General features: G+C 46.4%; 1 protein-coding gene across 4 annotated transcripts in view; it reads right to left on the bottom strand.

Moving 5' to 3' along the window:
- The window catches only part of LOC147897462 (alpha/beta-Hydrolases superfamily protein), a 155,269-nt gene that overhangs the window by 14,034 nt on the left and 126,414 nt on the right, over positions 1–14,821 (bottom strand). For 2 of the 4 annotated variants that reach the window (XM_087380633.1, XM_087380635.1), the window contains exons 7-13: positions 11,578–11,628; positions 11,363–11,422; positions 11,065–11,147; positions 10,785–10,932; positions 10,630–10,680; positions 10,372–10,476; positions 9,307–9,563 (exon numbers count right to left, since the gene is read on the bottom strand). In XM_087380633.1, the coding sequence (XP_087236759.1) occupies positions 9,405–9,563; positions 10,372–10,476; positions 10,630–10,680; positions 10,785–10,932; positions 11,065–11,147; positions 11,363–11,422; positions 11,578–11,628 (657 nt within the window). In that variant the 3' untranslated portion in view covers positions 9,307–9,404. Of the gene's footprint in view, positions 1–9,306; positions 9,564–10,371; positions 10,477–10,629; positions 10,681–10,784; positions 10,933–11,064; positions 11,148–11,362; positions 11,423–11,577; positions 11,629–14,821 lie in introns of those variants that run through there. The other 2 variants (XM_087380634.1, XM_087380636.1) reach the window with 2 other exon arrangements.

Raw genomic sequence — 14,821 nt, 5'->3', positions numbered from 1 at the left:
AACCTCACTGTCACATGCGAAAAGGATAGCATTAAAGCTAATCTTGTTGATATATAATCCACAATAATTTCCATGACAATATTTTGATAAGGCTTCCCTTTTAAATTGATAGTATTCGAGTTAAGGAGGTATATTCTACAACTTTCAATCTTGTAATGGTCCTCAACGCAATTTCACCAAGTTTATTTTGGGAGCTGACGAGTCCTAATTTGTATTCTTGACTAGCTACTACTTCCCTCCCTCCACCTTTAAAACTATTTGAAAGATTTAACTAGCCTTTCAATTTTTGTAAAGGACTTGAAATTCCAAGAATAAACAAGTGCCTATTTGTAGGGGACACAACTTCCAAGAAGCATTGCAAACCATGCTAAGAATAGTTCAACCCCAATTATCCCATTCGTACTAAATGGACATCACAACACTCTCCTCCAATTGCACCCATCAAATATTGTTCCTTTGCCTTTGATGGTATCATCTCCTAGCAAGGCCTTCCCTCAACATTCACACAAGCTAGATCGTCATTACACTAGTATTGAGAGTCAAACAGTATACTACTCTACTACTAATCCCTACAAATACCTCTACTTGTACCCCAGTCTAATTAGCATTCCGTATGTTTCGTGAGGGTATTAAGATACTTCAACTCCCAATGTACTCAAGTGTCTTCATGACCTTCAAATGCAACTTCATTACTTGAGATCGATCCCATCCCTCAGCTTATCCAAATGTGAGATTTGAATGACATTGACAAAATCAATCTAACAACTCATGTTGATGATGCAAACTAGTTGAAGCGACTGGGCATTACAATCTCACACACGTCCAGCTGGTTGCAATGGATAGGTGGTCTATCATTTTAATTTCAATATTCTCAACCAATTAACATCATCCTTGGGCATTAACGTTTCTAATGTGACTTGCCCTTTAGCCAACTACTATTGAGTGATGTGGTTATGCTTTTTATTTTATTTAGTGCTACAAGAGCATCCTCAAAAGAGGAACACCATTCTCAACATCCTTAATGGTTATAATCAAACTTGGACAGAATCTTCAAACCTCTTGTACCATTACAATGCATCTCCTCGTGTTGCCTAAGATGCGTGTGATTATCAATATTTATAGACAATGTGTGTGATGAATGGAAAAGTGAACCTCTACTTAGAGAAGAATGCCATTCAAGAGTTCTCTGTCTTGATAATGAGACTTCTTCTAAGTACTATTTGTGTTGAGAAGAAAGAAGCCACATTCAACATGTTTGAAAACGTCATGTACAATTCAATGAGGGAGCAATGTGTAAAAAGATTTGAAATAAGGAGACCATAATCGATTAATTGATTTAATAGAAAACATAATTGATGAAGTGATTCAAGGACTTGGACAAAATGGCTCTGCATTGCTTCACTCGTTTTTCTTGCACATGGCAATGGAAGGTTGATAAGAAATGGGTACTTTGCAAACTTGTTGCACCAAAATGATATTAAGAAGTAACGAGAATGGTGCACCAATAAGAAGAGATGATTGAGAGGAGGTGCTACTTGATGAAGTATTGAGAAGGCAAAGGAAGGGTTTCATTCGAATATCCCACAATGGCAAATTTAAAAACCATCAAGAGGTTTAGAGTTAGCTCCAAAGAATGGACAATTAGAAAAAGGACGGAAACTTTTGAAAAAACAAAAAAGGTCCTTAGAAAAAAAGAACGAAAAGTAGTGGGAACGTGGGGAGAAGCCACAAGCTCAAAAAGGAAGAAATACCTAAGAATGCTACACTGGAGAGGCAAGAAGTGTTGAAGATCACAATACAAGACTTAAAATGGCAAACACGAAGAGGAACAAAAATGATGGGGTTCACCAAAGCTAATAAACATGCCATTGTCATATAAGATCTTTTCTACCTACGAAATGTTATGGAAATTTAGAGAAAGCAAATATAGATTCAAAGCATACTGCAAAAGCATTATGTGTTGCTCTTGGTAGACCGTTGTGCCTACTCTTGGTAGCATGCTTAGAGGTTGCAAAAATTTTGATGTGTAGATTCCTTCTGACACATGAGTTTAGAAGGTTATGATCATATCTGCAAAGCTAAATCCATCATTATGAGTGTTTGCACAATCCAAGGTTGCATACTTATTCTCATTAATTCCTTGTTCCACATGGGATGAGTTAGAGCCATCATATTTGTCCCTGATGGTTTGGCATAATAGCCAAACCAACCATATCGATGTAATTCTCAAGATTAATTTTACAAGTTTATTTGTGTATGTACTCAGCCAGAAGCACTCACAACATTGCTGGCTCTTTCGAATCTTATCCAAGTGTAGGTTAGAGCTGCAACCTTAATAATGAGTCCCTGGACATGCATCCATGGCAACAAGTTGTCATGGTTTGGTGGTGCTAGTCAACTGATCCCCACCCTAGCAATATTTAACACCCATCCAAGCTGTCTATGGCTTTGGGAGGGCAAGCAGTTCCTCTAGATGCAGTGGGACCCACAGAATGGTTGTGGCCAACCCAACCACATTAGACCCCCTTCGTTAGGTACAATACACATTGACTACTTCTTGCCCCATATGATTGGACAAAAAGGGCCCTGCCTTCACGGAAAAATCTTGCACATAGTCATTTTTTGTGAGCTGCACCTGCTCCCCAGCTCCTCCACCCACTCCCTCACCTCAGCCGTCTCCTCCTCCTGCCTTCTTCCTCTACCTGCGGTGCCCCCACCTTCTGCCATCTCCATCACCTCTAGCTCTTTCTCCGCCTCCCACTTCTCCGTCCCCCCACCTTCTCTTCCTCCAACACCCCCAACCTCCTTCCCTTCTTTGCCTCCCACCCTCTCTTTCCCCCGCCTTCTCTTCCTCCTCCCGCCATCTCCTCTTCCGCCCTCCCGCCTCCTTCCTTCGCCTCCTCCTGCTTGCTTTTGCTCCCACCTACATCGCACCTCTAGCCCGTCAACCCTCCGCCGCCTCATCCCGCCTCCCTCTCCTATGCCTCCACTCCCCTGCCTCCATTCTACCTCCCCCCACCTGTCTTCCGCCTCCTCCCGCCGCCTTCTCACCTCCTTCCGTCTCCCACCTGTCTTGCCTGCCGTCCACCCTTCTTCTGCCTCTCCCCCTTCTCGCCTCTCTCTTCCGCTCCCGCTCCTCTTCCCATCCTCCCTTTGTACAATCCAGCCCTCTTTTTTTCCTTTTCTAAGTCTATTGGATCCCTTAGGTCTGATTTTTCCTTTTCTTTTTCCTCCCTTGCAGCAGCGGTGATTTTTATGCTTTATTTCGGACAAAAAGAAACCTTGGTGGTGACCCTTGGTCTGGCAGTTCAGTCCCTCCAGTCGTGGGAAGAATTGTGAGTCTTACACCCATAAGGAGACATGTATGAGAGGGGATCTACGCAAGCTTGGCACTAGAGGGCGATCACATTCAAGAGGTCACCATCTACAGAAGAGGTGTCTTCCTAATCCAGCTGAGCTCCCTACTACAGCCTTGACACTCGTGGAGCAAAGCCCCATCCTTCTTCGCCCGCATTTGGTGTTCCTCTTCCCTCGGTACCATGGCTTTACAATGGGGAGGACATGGACACGACACACCATGTAACCCAATTTCTTGTGATGCTCCGCTTTCCGGGGCTCCCAAAGGACTATAGAGTCATCCTCCCCTCTATTAGTAGAGCGTTTGGCACGGTCCTGAAGTCCCTGCTAGATTAGACATCATCGGTGGTACCAAACGACAGGGTCCCTAGGATCAAACTAGTGGTTGAGAACCCAGAGTCCCTCCGAGAGTTGATCCTCATCGAGACCCTGAGGGAGGTACACTTCATCAGAGACTGGAGATTTTCTAGGTTACCAGGCCAATGTCTTCATTGCAGGCAGATGGGTCATTTAGCCAGAGACTTCCCTCGTGGCCAGGGTCGGCGGGCTCCTTCCCTCCCACCCCCGCAAGGCAGGCAGAGTCAGCAAGCCAGGGCCCATCACCCCTTCGGACAAGAGCAGCAGGAGTCTCAAACCCCTTGGGTGACACCTTCAGAGGGAGAATGGACCTAGGTAAAAAAGAAAAAGAAACCAAGGAAACTGGCTTGAAAGCAAAGCAAGCAATAGGTTAGATACAGAGAGAGAGAGAGGCACCCGCGAAGGAGCAGCTACAGGACCCCTTGGTTGAGCCCCCCCCCCCCCAACAAGCAACGACAGCAGGGGCCATTGTCCAACCAAGTGATCCTCCCGTAGTGAAGGTCCAGTGACTGCAATCACCCATGTGTCAGTAGCGAGCCTCAACAGTTCCTGATGTTCTGATGGCGAAAGCTACGGAGGTTAGCCCGGCAACAGTTGGCGAGGAGGGGATCCAAAGCCCCTGCGAGCCTGATCAGCAGGGTAGGCCTATGATCGCCCCTATTCCTCCCCGCCCCCCTCCCCTCTCGGATCCCTCTCCCTCCCTCTCCTCCCGAGCTTCCCCCACCCCCTCCTCTCCCCCTCGCCCCTCTTACTATTGTCATCCTCACCACTCACCCACCCACCCCTTCCTCCACTTCCCCCCCTCCCTCTGCCCCCTTCGACCTGCCTCAACTCCCGTGCCATTAGGCAAGGGTAAGATAGTGTCCCCTTTCGTTTCCTCATCTCAACCCCTTCTTCTATTCAGGGTGGGATCCAGAGTGAAGGGGCTTGTCCTCCCAGTGAGCAGCTCCCAAACTCGAGCCTAAGCGCCTTCTACCATGGGACTTTTGGAGATTGGGCCCTGGAACTACATAGAGATTCCAAACTCTACCCTCTACCTCTGAAGGTGACGCTTATGATCTGCGTAGTCGGCTCCCAGACGCACCCAGTTTGGAGATTCTGGTTCACCTCCATAGGGTTGGAGAAGTGGTCCCCAGTGGTATCTGATGCTATCTAGGGGGATCAGATTTCATGCATGATGGACAAATGGATGGGGCCACAGAGACTGAACCTTTGGTACGCCCATGGTGCTGAAGTGAATTTTTAGTTGAGTTTCACGCACGAGAAGCCGATGTATGGTTTGGCAGTAGGGGTTGTCAAACTGTCGCCTGAGGCAAAGATTGACAAGGAATACTACTGGCCACTCCAGAAGTGTGTTGATTTGTTTGAAGTGGAAGTCTCCATATGATGAAGTGGGCATGAAAGATTGGCATAGAATCGGTGTCCGCCCTAATACACCGACGTACGAACACGGACTACTTGCCCTCCAAACCCCCTTCAAATCACAAAAGGTAGATTTCTGAAACAAGAACCCACTCGCAAGAGAGTCTTGTTTTTTGCTTCCCCGCCCTCATGAGCCGGACCATGGTGAGTTAAAACGTGTACGTGCTCCACGTTCGTGCTCGTAGTCAGCCGCTGCAGTACCTGATCCCTCAATAAGAGTTGTAAAGGGCAATGGTAGAGCGAGCAATGGACTTCCTTTTGACACAAGAGCACATGTTCTTAGCATCAACCATCAGGCGACGACACCACCTTCTGTAGGAGAGGCTTGGAGGTGTGGTCCCCTACCGTAGGGCGAAGCAAAAAGGTCCACATCTCGGTCTCACAGGAGCTAGCCCCAAAGGTCTATGATCAGGGTGAGCTTATCACAAGGTGGGCAATTTGAATCGGAGACAGGATGGGAGAGTCCAAATGTGTATGCCCCAACGTGTAGACAGCACCGTCCAACCTTTTGGAGGCAGCTGACAGAATGTCTTCCAAATGTTGACTCCTGGATCATTGGAGGAGACTTTAACAACCTGGAGTTTAGGGAGGACAAGCAGTGTAGTGCCTCCTCTAAGATGCCAGCGGCTGCACGGAGCACATGGGAACAGTTCATCTTCACGATCAATGGCAAGAGCCAGAGTTTAGCAGGATACCTAGCAGCCTCCACTTCTCATTCGACCAGAGGAGAGATTATGGATCGCTTGAGAGGCTAGATCGCTTCTATATTGGGGACTTTGCACTCCACAGAGATGGCTCTACAAGGATTCCAATAGGCACCACGATGTCAGACCACTCTCCTATACTACTCTACTTAGAGCTGCTCCGCCGAGGTCTTCCCCAAAAGGGGGTCCGCATTCCAGAGGACCTCCTACAGGATGAGGAGATTCAGCAGGTTATGGCAAAGATTTGACAGTAGCCAGAGTCGACACCTTGCAAGGGCTAGGCTTCGTGGGTGACAAATGCGATTCAGAGGAGCACTGAGTTGTAATCTCACGCTATCAAACAGAGGAGGGCTCTTCAAGAGCGCGAGCGTGCACCGTGACGAGACCTTGCCTCCATAGAGAGGCTCAAGGAGCAAGACGCAGGATCCCACTGGCTTAGTGACAAATATGAGAGTGCACGCCTTAAGCTCCAAAATACGGAGGTTCAACAGGCTAATAGGATAGCGAAGCAGTTTTTTCAAACCACTGGACCTCGATCGACAGGGACGCAGTTACGAGATCCACATGGTATTATGCACACCAATCCACAAGAGAAACTAGAGCTAACCACGATTTTCTACAACTAGCTCTTTTAGGCGGAAAGGGTGACCACGTTCCAACGGCAGTCTTGTGGGAGTTGTGCAGAAGTCTGGAGGAGCCTTTCACGGACGAGGAGCTCTCGGAAGCCCTTGACCCAGAGGTGTCCTGGCGAAGATGGCCTGGACTACGGCCTTCTTCCGAAACTTCTAGGAGATCTTCAAAAGGGCTCCCATCCTCAACCCTTGAGTAGGGGGTGGATTTGTTTGATCCCGACAGGGGGAGATAGGTCAGATATTCGACAATGGAGACCGATAACCCTCCTTGACACCTCATACAAGATCCTCGCCAAGGTCTTGAGTGAAAGGCTGCGGCCTCATCTCACCGACATCATCCATGACACGCAAAGCGACTTTGTTCAAGAATGCAGCATCTTGGACAACATTTCCACATTCTCGAAAGCAGTGGATTGGGCCAGGAAGAAGTCACATCCTTTGGCCATCCTTCTCTTGGATTTTGAGAAGGCTTACGACAGATGGTCTTTCTTGGAGGGCACTATGCAGAGGTTGGGTTTCTCAGACAGATGGATTAGACCAGCCTCTGCGCTTTATGCAGGAAGCTCTAGTCAGATGCTTGTCGATGGACACACGGGTGAGGCCTTTCTTTTATCTCGCTCGGTCTGTTAGGACTGTCCCCTAGCTCCTTTTTTTTTTCATTTTTGTGGCGGAGGCATTGGGCTACTACTTGAGATCACGGGTGGCGGGCCTCACACGTTTAAGGCTCCCAATCAGACTGGATGAGGAGCTGCTACACTAAGCGTTTGCGGATGGCACAGCCTTGTACGCAAAGGGCACCACAACGAGCTTGGAGAGAGTCCGAGGAGCCCTGGCTATCTATTGCGAGGCCTCAGGTGCATGGATCAACTAGACAAAATCCATTGGTTTCTTCACAAGCTCTCAAGAGATAAGAGATTCGAGAGTGGGGGAGTGCCTTTGGCTTTTGTTGGATACTGCAGGGCCAGACAACGTCAAACTCTCCCTAGCGAGCCATGCCTTAGTGGCAAAACCAAGTCCTTGCCACAGCCTAGTAAATTGGCTCCTAGGAGTCTAGATGGGATTCATTGGCAGATGATCGGAGTTGTGGACCAGTTGGGAAAGGAGTTGCACATTGATCCCCCTAGCATTCTAGAGCAAGATGCCCCAAGATGGCACCTTTGGCTTTGGGAAGGTAGGCCCCTAAGGGAGGTCCAATGGGATTCAGAGAGTGGTTTTGGCCTTCTAGGGTCGGCCTCACAGAGCAGGTGGACGAGGTGCCCTTCTTTTCTTATACCACCCGGGTTGGCAAGAGGCTCCAGATGGACACTTGAACGTAGACCCCTTTGAGGGAGAGGTTTGGGTGGCCCAGAGGGTGCCCCAGGAGGTCCGTTCCAGATTTTGGACTCGCCTTTGGTCCAGTTTGCGGCCAAGGAAGATTTAGCTGAGCGCCCATGGAGGCTTGCCCATAGGCCCATGGTTGGAGCAGATGCGGGTGGAGAGGCAATGTCACTATTGCTCTGCTAGGTCTGGCACGATCCCCCACTGCCTTTGGAGCTATCATAGCACAATAAGGATTTGGATGGGAGCCCTCAGGATTTTGTCCCGCATGCAGAGCCTTCAGAGGAACTACACCTTGGTGATGGTGGCCTGGTTGACTGAGGGAGGTCACGCGTTCCAGATTGATGAGGTCTCCCCAGCTTACCGGATGCAGGGTTAGAGCATTCCGAGGATAGAGCTCCACGAGGTGGTTCCTCTTGATAGCACGGAACCTCATTCCCCTCCGGAGGATAGCGTGTGGGAGGTAGTAGCCAGTGTCACAGCGTTGAACATTTGGGTTGCTCACTATAGACTGGTGATGGGTGAGCATCCGGTTCCAACCTCGGCTACCTTGGTCACTATCTAGCAGGATATCATTTACACCTTGCGCTCAACTTGGGAGCACGGGACCCCAGGCTCTAGGGCGACTGTTGCGAGGCGCGCACATTTCTGCAAGGCTTGGCCTACAGGAATTTTCTACACATTCACTCCGCGAGGGATTCGCTAATTGTATAGTCCCCCTACTTGGCTGTTACCCCTGTACCAGAGATTCCCTAGGCAGTGAGCTGGTTTTCTCTGGAATAGGCTGGTTTCTTCTTTCAGCCTGTCCGGTTTTTTCCATGCTCAACACCTTCGTGGATGCTGTTTTGTATGAGGTTTTTCTTCAAGCATTAATAGAAGGTTCCTTTCTTTGCAAAAAAAAATGAAGAAGTCTTGGACATTCATCCACTTTCTAGGCTCGCCCTATGGACCAATCACTAACTGTGCAGATCTTTTTCATAGAAGACATGGCTGCATTGCTTGGAATTGCAGTAGGTCTTAGTTGGCTGAAGAGGCTAGCTTACTTGATCAGGGATGTGCCCTTGACCAGGTTCAAAATCTCAGGTTACACTGATATCTCGTTGAACAGCCTCTCAGCCCCCAGAGTATGACATTTAGCAGATCACTGGAGGCTAGCAGACTCATCTATTTGGGAGCAAGGGCAGGATACTTGCAAGGTTTTTGAGCATTGTGTACTTTTTGTACCTGGCCCCCAAGCACCTTCTATTGGGGACTACAGGGACAACAGGGTCCTTATAACAGTGATTCATCAACCTCGACTAGCGGCCCACAAAGGGCTGATTGGTACAGCATCCTAGTAGACAGCGGAGTTACATCCCCTTTTTCAAATCGTAATCAGAAGTTTTACTTGCCTTCCCCCATCCACCCCCCCCCAAAAAAAACAAGAAAGACCTCACAACAGATATTGGAAAGACTCTCCTTCATGTAACATGACAGCGCCAAAAAGAATATGATAAAGAATACTCCTTGTTTTTTAATCAATAAACACCATGAAAATCAATATCTTGTTTTTTTTTAAAGCCTGGAAAAAGAAATTAATTAAAATCAATATCTTGTTCACCTGCTTAGAAAATGGCTAGGATTGAGAAATAGAGTCATGAAATGAGAGTGACTTCAATATGGCCTTCGCAGAATAAGCAGCAACCCAATCAGAACCAGCTTCAGTACAGCAAAATGCATGTTTGTGACCTTCTCTTTCTATCTCCACATCAAGATCAGGGACTTCCACTGACACCTAACGAATACAAAGGCATTCTCATAAAGACCAGCCCACACTTTTTTCAATATATAAATTTCAGTTCCAAGTTGAGTGTGTGGTATCAACCATGTGTGGCCACAAAAAAAGACACAGTTCATTTAAATTACAACAACGTGCTTTAAACAAACTTCCTTTACCTTCTGTCTCATATAACAAACTAGAGAGAGAGAGAGAGAGAGAGAGAGAGAGAGAGAGATGAATCCAGGAACATGCCCAACCTCATCCTCTTAAAACACAGCACACAGTGCAGTTTCAATCTCATAATTGTCACTCATAAGCTTGAAACCATGAACTCTGTCACGCATAGCACGGACTAGCTACTATGACATCCCACTGACGTCATCAGCGCCCAACAGTGGGTCTAGACCATAGTATAAGCATTTTCTCTCACATATACAAATCCACATACCCACACATACTTGAGCATCCATTTATACAAAGGCCTTCGTACTGCGTTTCTGTCGGCATTCCGGAGGTGAAGGGTAGACTCCTAAAGGAGCAGGCTAATGAAAACGTAGCCCACATTCTCTTCATTCACACTACAACTGACTACAAAATGCATATGGCCTCTTCTCAGCAAAAACAGACATTTATAACTTCATAAGACTAGAATATGTCCAACCTTGCAAATTGATTTTCTTAAAGAGAGCAACAGAATCAAGGAGAGAGAAAAACAGACAAGGGAAGAATGCAGTCTGGAAGAAACATGAAACAAAAGCAAAGGAGAAAATTAAAAATAAAATAACTCAGTAAGCAAAGAAGAATTTGCAATATAAAGCCATACCTCCTCAAAGAGGGTCAAGGGCCCCCAATGATCATCCACACCAAAAAGGAGAGAAATTCGATCCTGCTTCTCTTTTAGAAATTTCCAATCAGGAGTTCTCTGCAGCTATTCATATATCACAACAAAGTTGAGTTCAATGCATTGTGTATAATGGTTTGCAACAAATGACATGCCCAAGAAAAGGGAAACAACAGCAATAAAACTGAAGCAAGCAAAACTACTAAAGAACCAGCTGAACTAACAATATTAGCATCCTACCTTTTTGAATTCGGTCATTCCCATATAGGAAAAATTCCGCACAACAGGATACTGTGAAACATAATACAACAAATATCTTCAGATTTGTCAACAAAATAGTCACCTTCTTATAATTATTTTGCACTATGAACGTCCAAAAATGTATCAAACCTTACTTGAAGCATGTATCTGCATGCCACATTGACAGAGACCGGGCTCCATCCATGACCAATAATCCCACTAACAAGACTTCTTGACAAAGGTTGTGGCAGTCGCCCCATGAAACCAGCAAAGTGGCTTAATATTTCACAAAACACTGATTTCCTGTAGTTTTGAAAGAAAGTGTTTGGTCAATTATTCTCATACATATGCCCACATATAGACTTGGTGCAGTTTATGAGAGTACAAGACTCAAACGAAATTATTTCATAATATCTGTTGATGCTTAGTTCCTACCCAGAAAACCATCTTAGAAGAGATTGAAACCGTGATTTTGTGTTGATAGCCAAAAAGGGATATAGACCAATTGCATGTTGTACCTGCATGACATTACAAAAAAATATTATGTTCAGTAGGGGACAACTTTGCAGTGATCTGCAGCACATTTAAATCAAAAGTTCTTGTGAAAGGACAAGTTCCCAATCATTCATATAGATGCCAAAGCTTGTGCCTTGCCTCTATTTGCTCAGATTTCTATGAAGTTGCTATACAGACAAAGATAATACAGAGCGAAGGTAAATGTTGAACCTTAGACCTTGTGTGGTAAGTCCTTCAAGACACATAGGGCGATATATGCACCAATCGAATGGCCCACCTTTACAAAAACAGCTGACTTAGCTAACTGGAAGGATAGATCAGGACATCTAGACGCAAGAAAAGTTTCATTACAAACACAACAGAGGAATAAAGATACACTATTAATGATTCTGTAGTTGCAGAGATTGGTTCTTGGCTACTGAAAATGCTCACCACAAAAAGTGGAACCTTAATATTGGGATATCGACTCTCTATAAACTGAACCTGCAAGGAGCATAAATATTTCAACATAAGAACCATCCCTCACACATCCGAGTGTTGACATATAACTTTGAACATGTGCAAAACTCTCTCTCTCTCTCTCTCTCTCTCTCTCTCTCTATCTCTCACTCACTCTTTTTCCCCCCCATGGTAGTGTATTTCTCATGATGGATTTTGACTCCTTGGTCCATAGGCTTTTTTGGCCTTTCATATACGTTAATACATAGGCTTTTTTGGCCTTTCGTATACGTTAATAAACCTCTCTCTCTCTCTCTCTCTCTCTCTCTCTCTCTCTCTCATGCTATCGCAGATGATTCGTTGTAAGCCATCCATTCCTCACCAAATCATTCAGGCTGAGTTTGGGTCATCCCCATTACAGATAGATGCTGCATTTCAGGTCATCACGTATCTGTAACGAGCCAGGGAGTACGCGGATTACACTTTTGGGCGCAGCAGGCTACCTTGGCTAGCATTGTCCTCCTCTATGGCACTTTTGGCAAGGGGGACCAGAGATGCTGGTATGCACGCACTGAGAGATGGTTTGGGTGCCTAGGGCTCCACATGGATAGACTCCCTCCCTTCCAGTACAGTATGGACGCTCCGTTTTCTCCCCTCCTGTCACAGGAGGTCAACTAGGTAATTTGTGAGGATCTCTTACAGCTTCTACAGAGATCACTACTTGCACATCATAGAGGAGGGTTTCGATGACCCACCAGGATACACGCAAATCCACCTACCCCACTCACTGAGGATCTCTATTGGGAAGTTCCGGGTCTCTTCACATAGACTTCGTATCGAGAGCCGCAGAGCAGAGGGCCTACCCAGGGGGAGGCGCATCTGCACATTATGTGACATGCAGGAGGTTGAGACAGAGGAGCGCTCCATCTTCAGGTGCCATGTTTACTATGAGATCTGAGAGTGTTTCTGCTGCCTCTTTAGAGATAGCTTTGGGGTTTTGTCCCGATTCCTCTCCTACCCAAACCAGAGATGTTCGGCGGGCTTCATCCATGAGGTAGTCAAGCACCGCAAGAGGATACTTCGATCACGGAGACAAGAGTAGACTTCTTCCTTGGCAAACCCTTCTTAGAGCTCTATCACGGAGTTCTTCCTGCCAGATCACATGGACCCCAAAGAGATGAGGCCTCGACATGATCGTGCCCAAGAGCCAATAACCCAATAACTCAGACAAAGGGTTGACATGCAGATTACACTTGGGGACATCCCCTCTCTGTTTAGAGCCGGAGCCCGGTCGACAGGGGTTAGTGGGGTTACTGTGGCCCTTGTTAGGCGTAGTGCCATGACCAAGAGACATCACAGAGCCGCACCCGTATGCAGCCGACACCATTCTATCGCCGATTTCATGCCTCCAGTGCCTCATCCACCCTGATGTCCAGATGAAGATGATGATGATGATGATGATGAGATTGATATGTAGTCGACCACTGACATGACTATGACTATGACTATGTTGTACTTAGTACTATCATTTTGCATTTTTGCATTCTACATTGGTGTGGATGCTCGTTTAGTAGCTCCACCCTCACAGCTTATTTTGTACCAGGTTTTTCACAGTCTCATAGACCCATCGGTCTTCCAAAGACTTTAATAAACTTTCTTTCTCTCTCTGATGATGATGATGATGATGATGAGATTGATATGTAGTCTACCATTAACATGACTATGACTATGACTATGTTGTACTTAGTACTATCATTTTACATTTTTGCATTCTGCATTGGTGTGGATGCTCGTTTAGTAGCTCCACCCTCACAGCTTGTTTTGTACCAGGTTTTTCACAGTCTCATAGACCCATCGGTCTTCCAAAGACTTTAATAATCTCTCTCTCTCTCTCTCTCTCTCTCTCTCTCTCTCTCTCTCTCTCTCGTACTTTCACTTGCATTGTATTGCGTAGCACTTAGATGATATTCGACGATGCCTCTTCTTTGTGGCACGTTGATTTTGTGCTATCTTGTATGCAGAGTTCTTGATGTCCCATGGGCCCATTTTGGCCTTTAGTGGACAATAATACACTTTCTTTCTTTCTTTCTTTCTCTCTCTCTCTCTCTCGTACATCATTCATTGCAGCCCATGAGACCCTGCGCCATCCAAGAAGTAGCCGCGATCAGGGGCGCCCTCAACAACCCCCACGGGACTTTGTGCCATTCCACGGAGCTCCAAGAAACACCTGAGATCAGGGAACCTTCCTGCAATGGGATCTTCTGCTTGTTGCAACACCTCCAGGGGCTTGTTTGAGGCCAAGAACCGGTACTAGGGGGCTCCAGGCCCTCCACCCAAGTTTCAGGACCTCCTGAATGCACCACTGGCCTGGCCAAGGACCTCCTCTAGGGAGATCTAGGCCAGTTTTGGCCTGCTCCTGCCCCACATTGGACCTCGCCCTCAACCAAGACCTGCCCCAAAGTCACTAGACCTGCGAAACACCAAGAAAGTAGCAAGAAAACAACAAGCAAACTCCCCTGCTCTTCCTACCTCTGTTGTGAACTGAGCCCGGTCTGTAAAGTCCAAGAAATTCAAGAAAATCTGTGCGCCCTGCTCTACACATGTAATTGGATAGTTAGCTTATGTTTTGCACAGCAATGTAAGGGTTCTTCTGGAGGGGAAATCTTTCTTGCTACTAGAAGCAGTGAGATAGACAGTTTACCTGACAAAAGAAACAGAAGGGAGGAAAGAAAATACAGCTCTATATAGATGAGCACTCAGAAGATCAGTGACCAGCACACCAAAGCATGTCTTGCCACAATGAAAGAGGTCTCCAAAATGCAGGATGCAGACATTGAGAATAGGGGAAAACACTGAGGAAAACACTGAGGAAACCATGGAGGAGATAAGCAAATGGAAAACTGAAATGCAAATACAATTGGGAATTCAGTTAGGCAAAATGCAGGAAGAGATTACCCAGACATTGGATGCCAAAACCAGCCAACATGCCTTAATGATAAAGGAAATGGAAGCTAAAGTCATCAACCTGCAAGCAGAAAATGAGATGTTAAAGACATGTACCCAAATGGAAGAGGGTGAGATCCAGCCACTTTTGATGAGAAACTGAGTACGCTCAAGGAACAAAGGAAAACCCTCCAAGCACAAGAAGGGAAGGGGATAAATGCATGCAAAGCACTAGAGGAATTCAAGATGGGTGTCAACCTCGCCTTTGAAGGGGCCTGGAGAGAGTAGGCAATGT

The sequence above is a fragment of the Dipteris shenzhenensis genome, chromosome 10 (assembly GCF_047967505.1).
Source record: "Dipteris shenzhenensis isolate YYH24624 ecotype China chromosome 10, Dip_SZ_1.0, whole genome shotgun sequence".
NCBI lineage: Eukaryota > Viridiplantae > Streptophyta > Polypodiopsida > Gleicheniales > Dipteridaceae > Dipteris > Dipteris shenzhenensis.
Note: the sequence above shows the minus strand (reverse complement) of the source record. Positions and strands in the feature narration are given on the sequence as shown.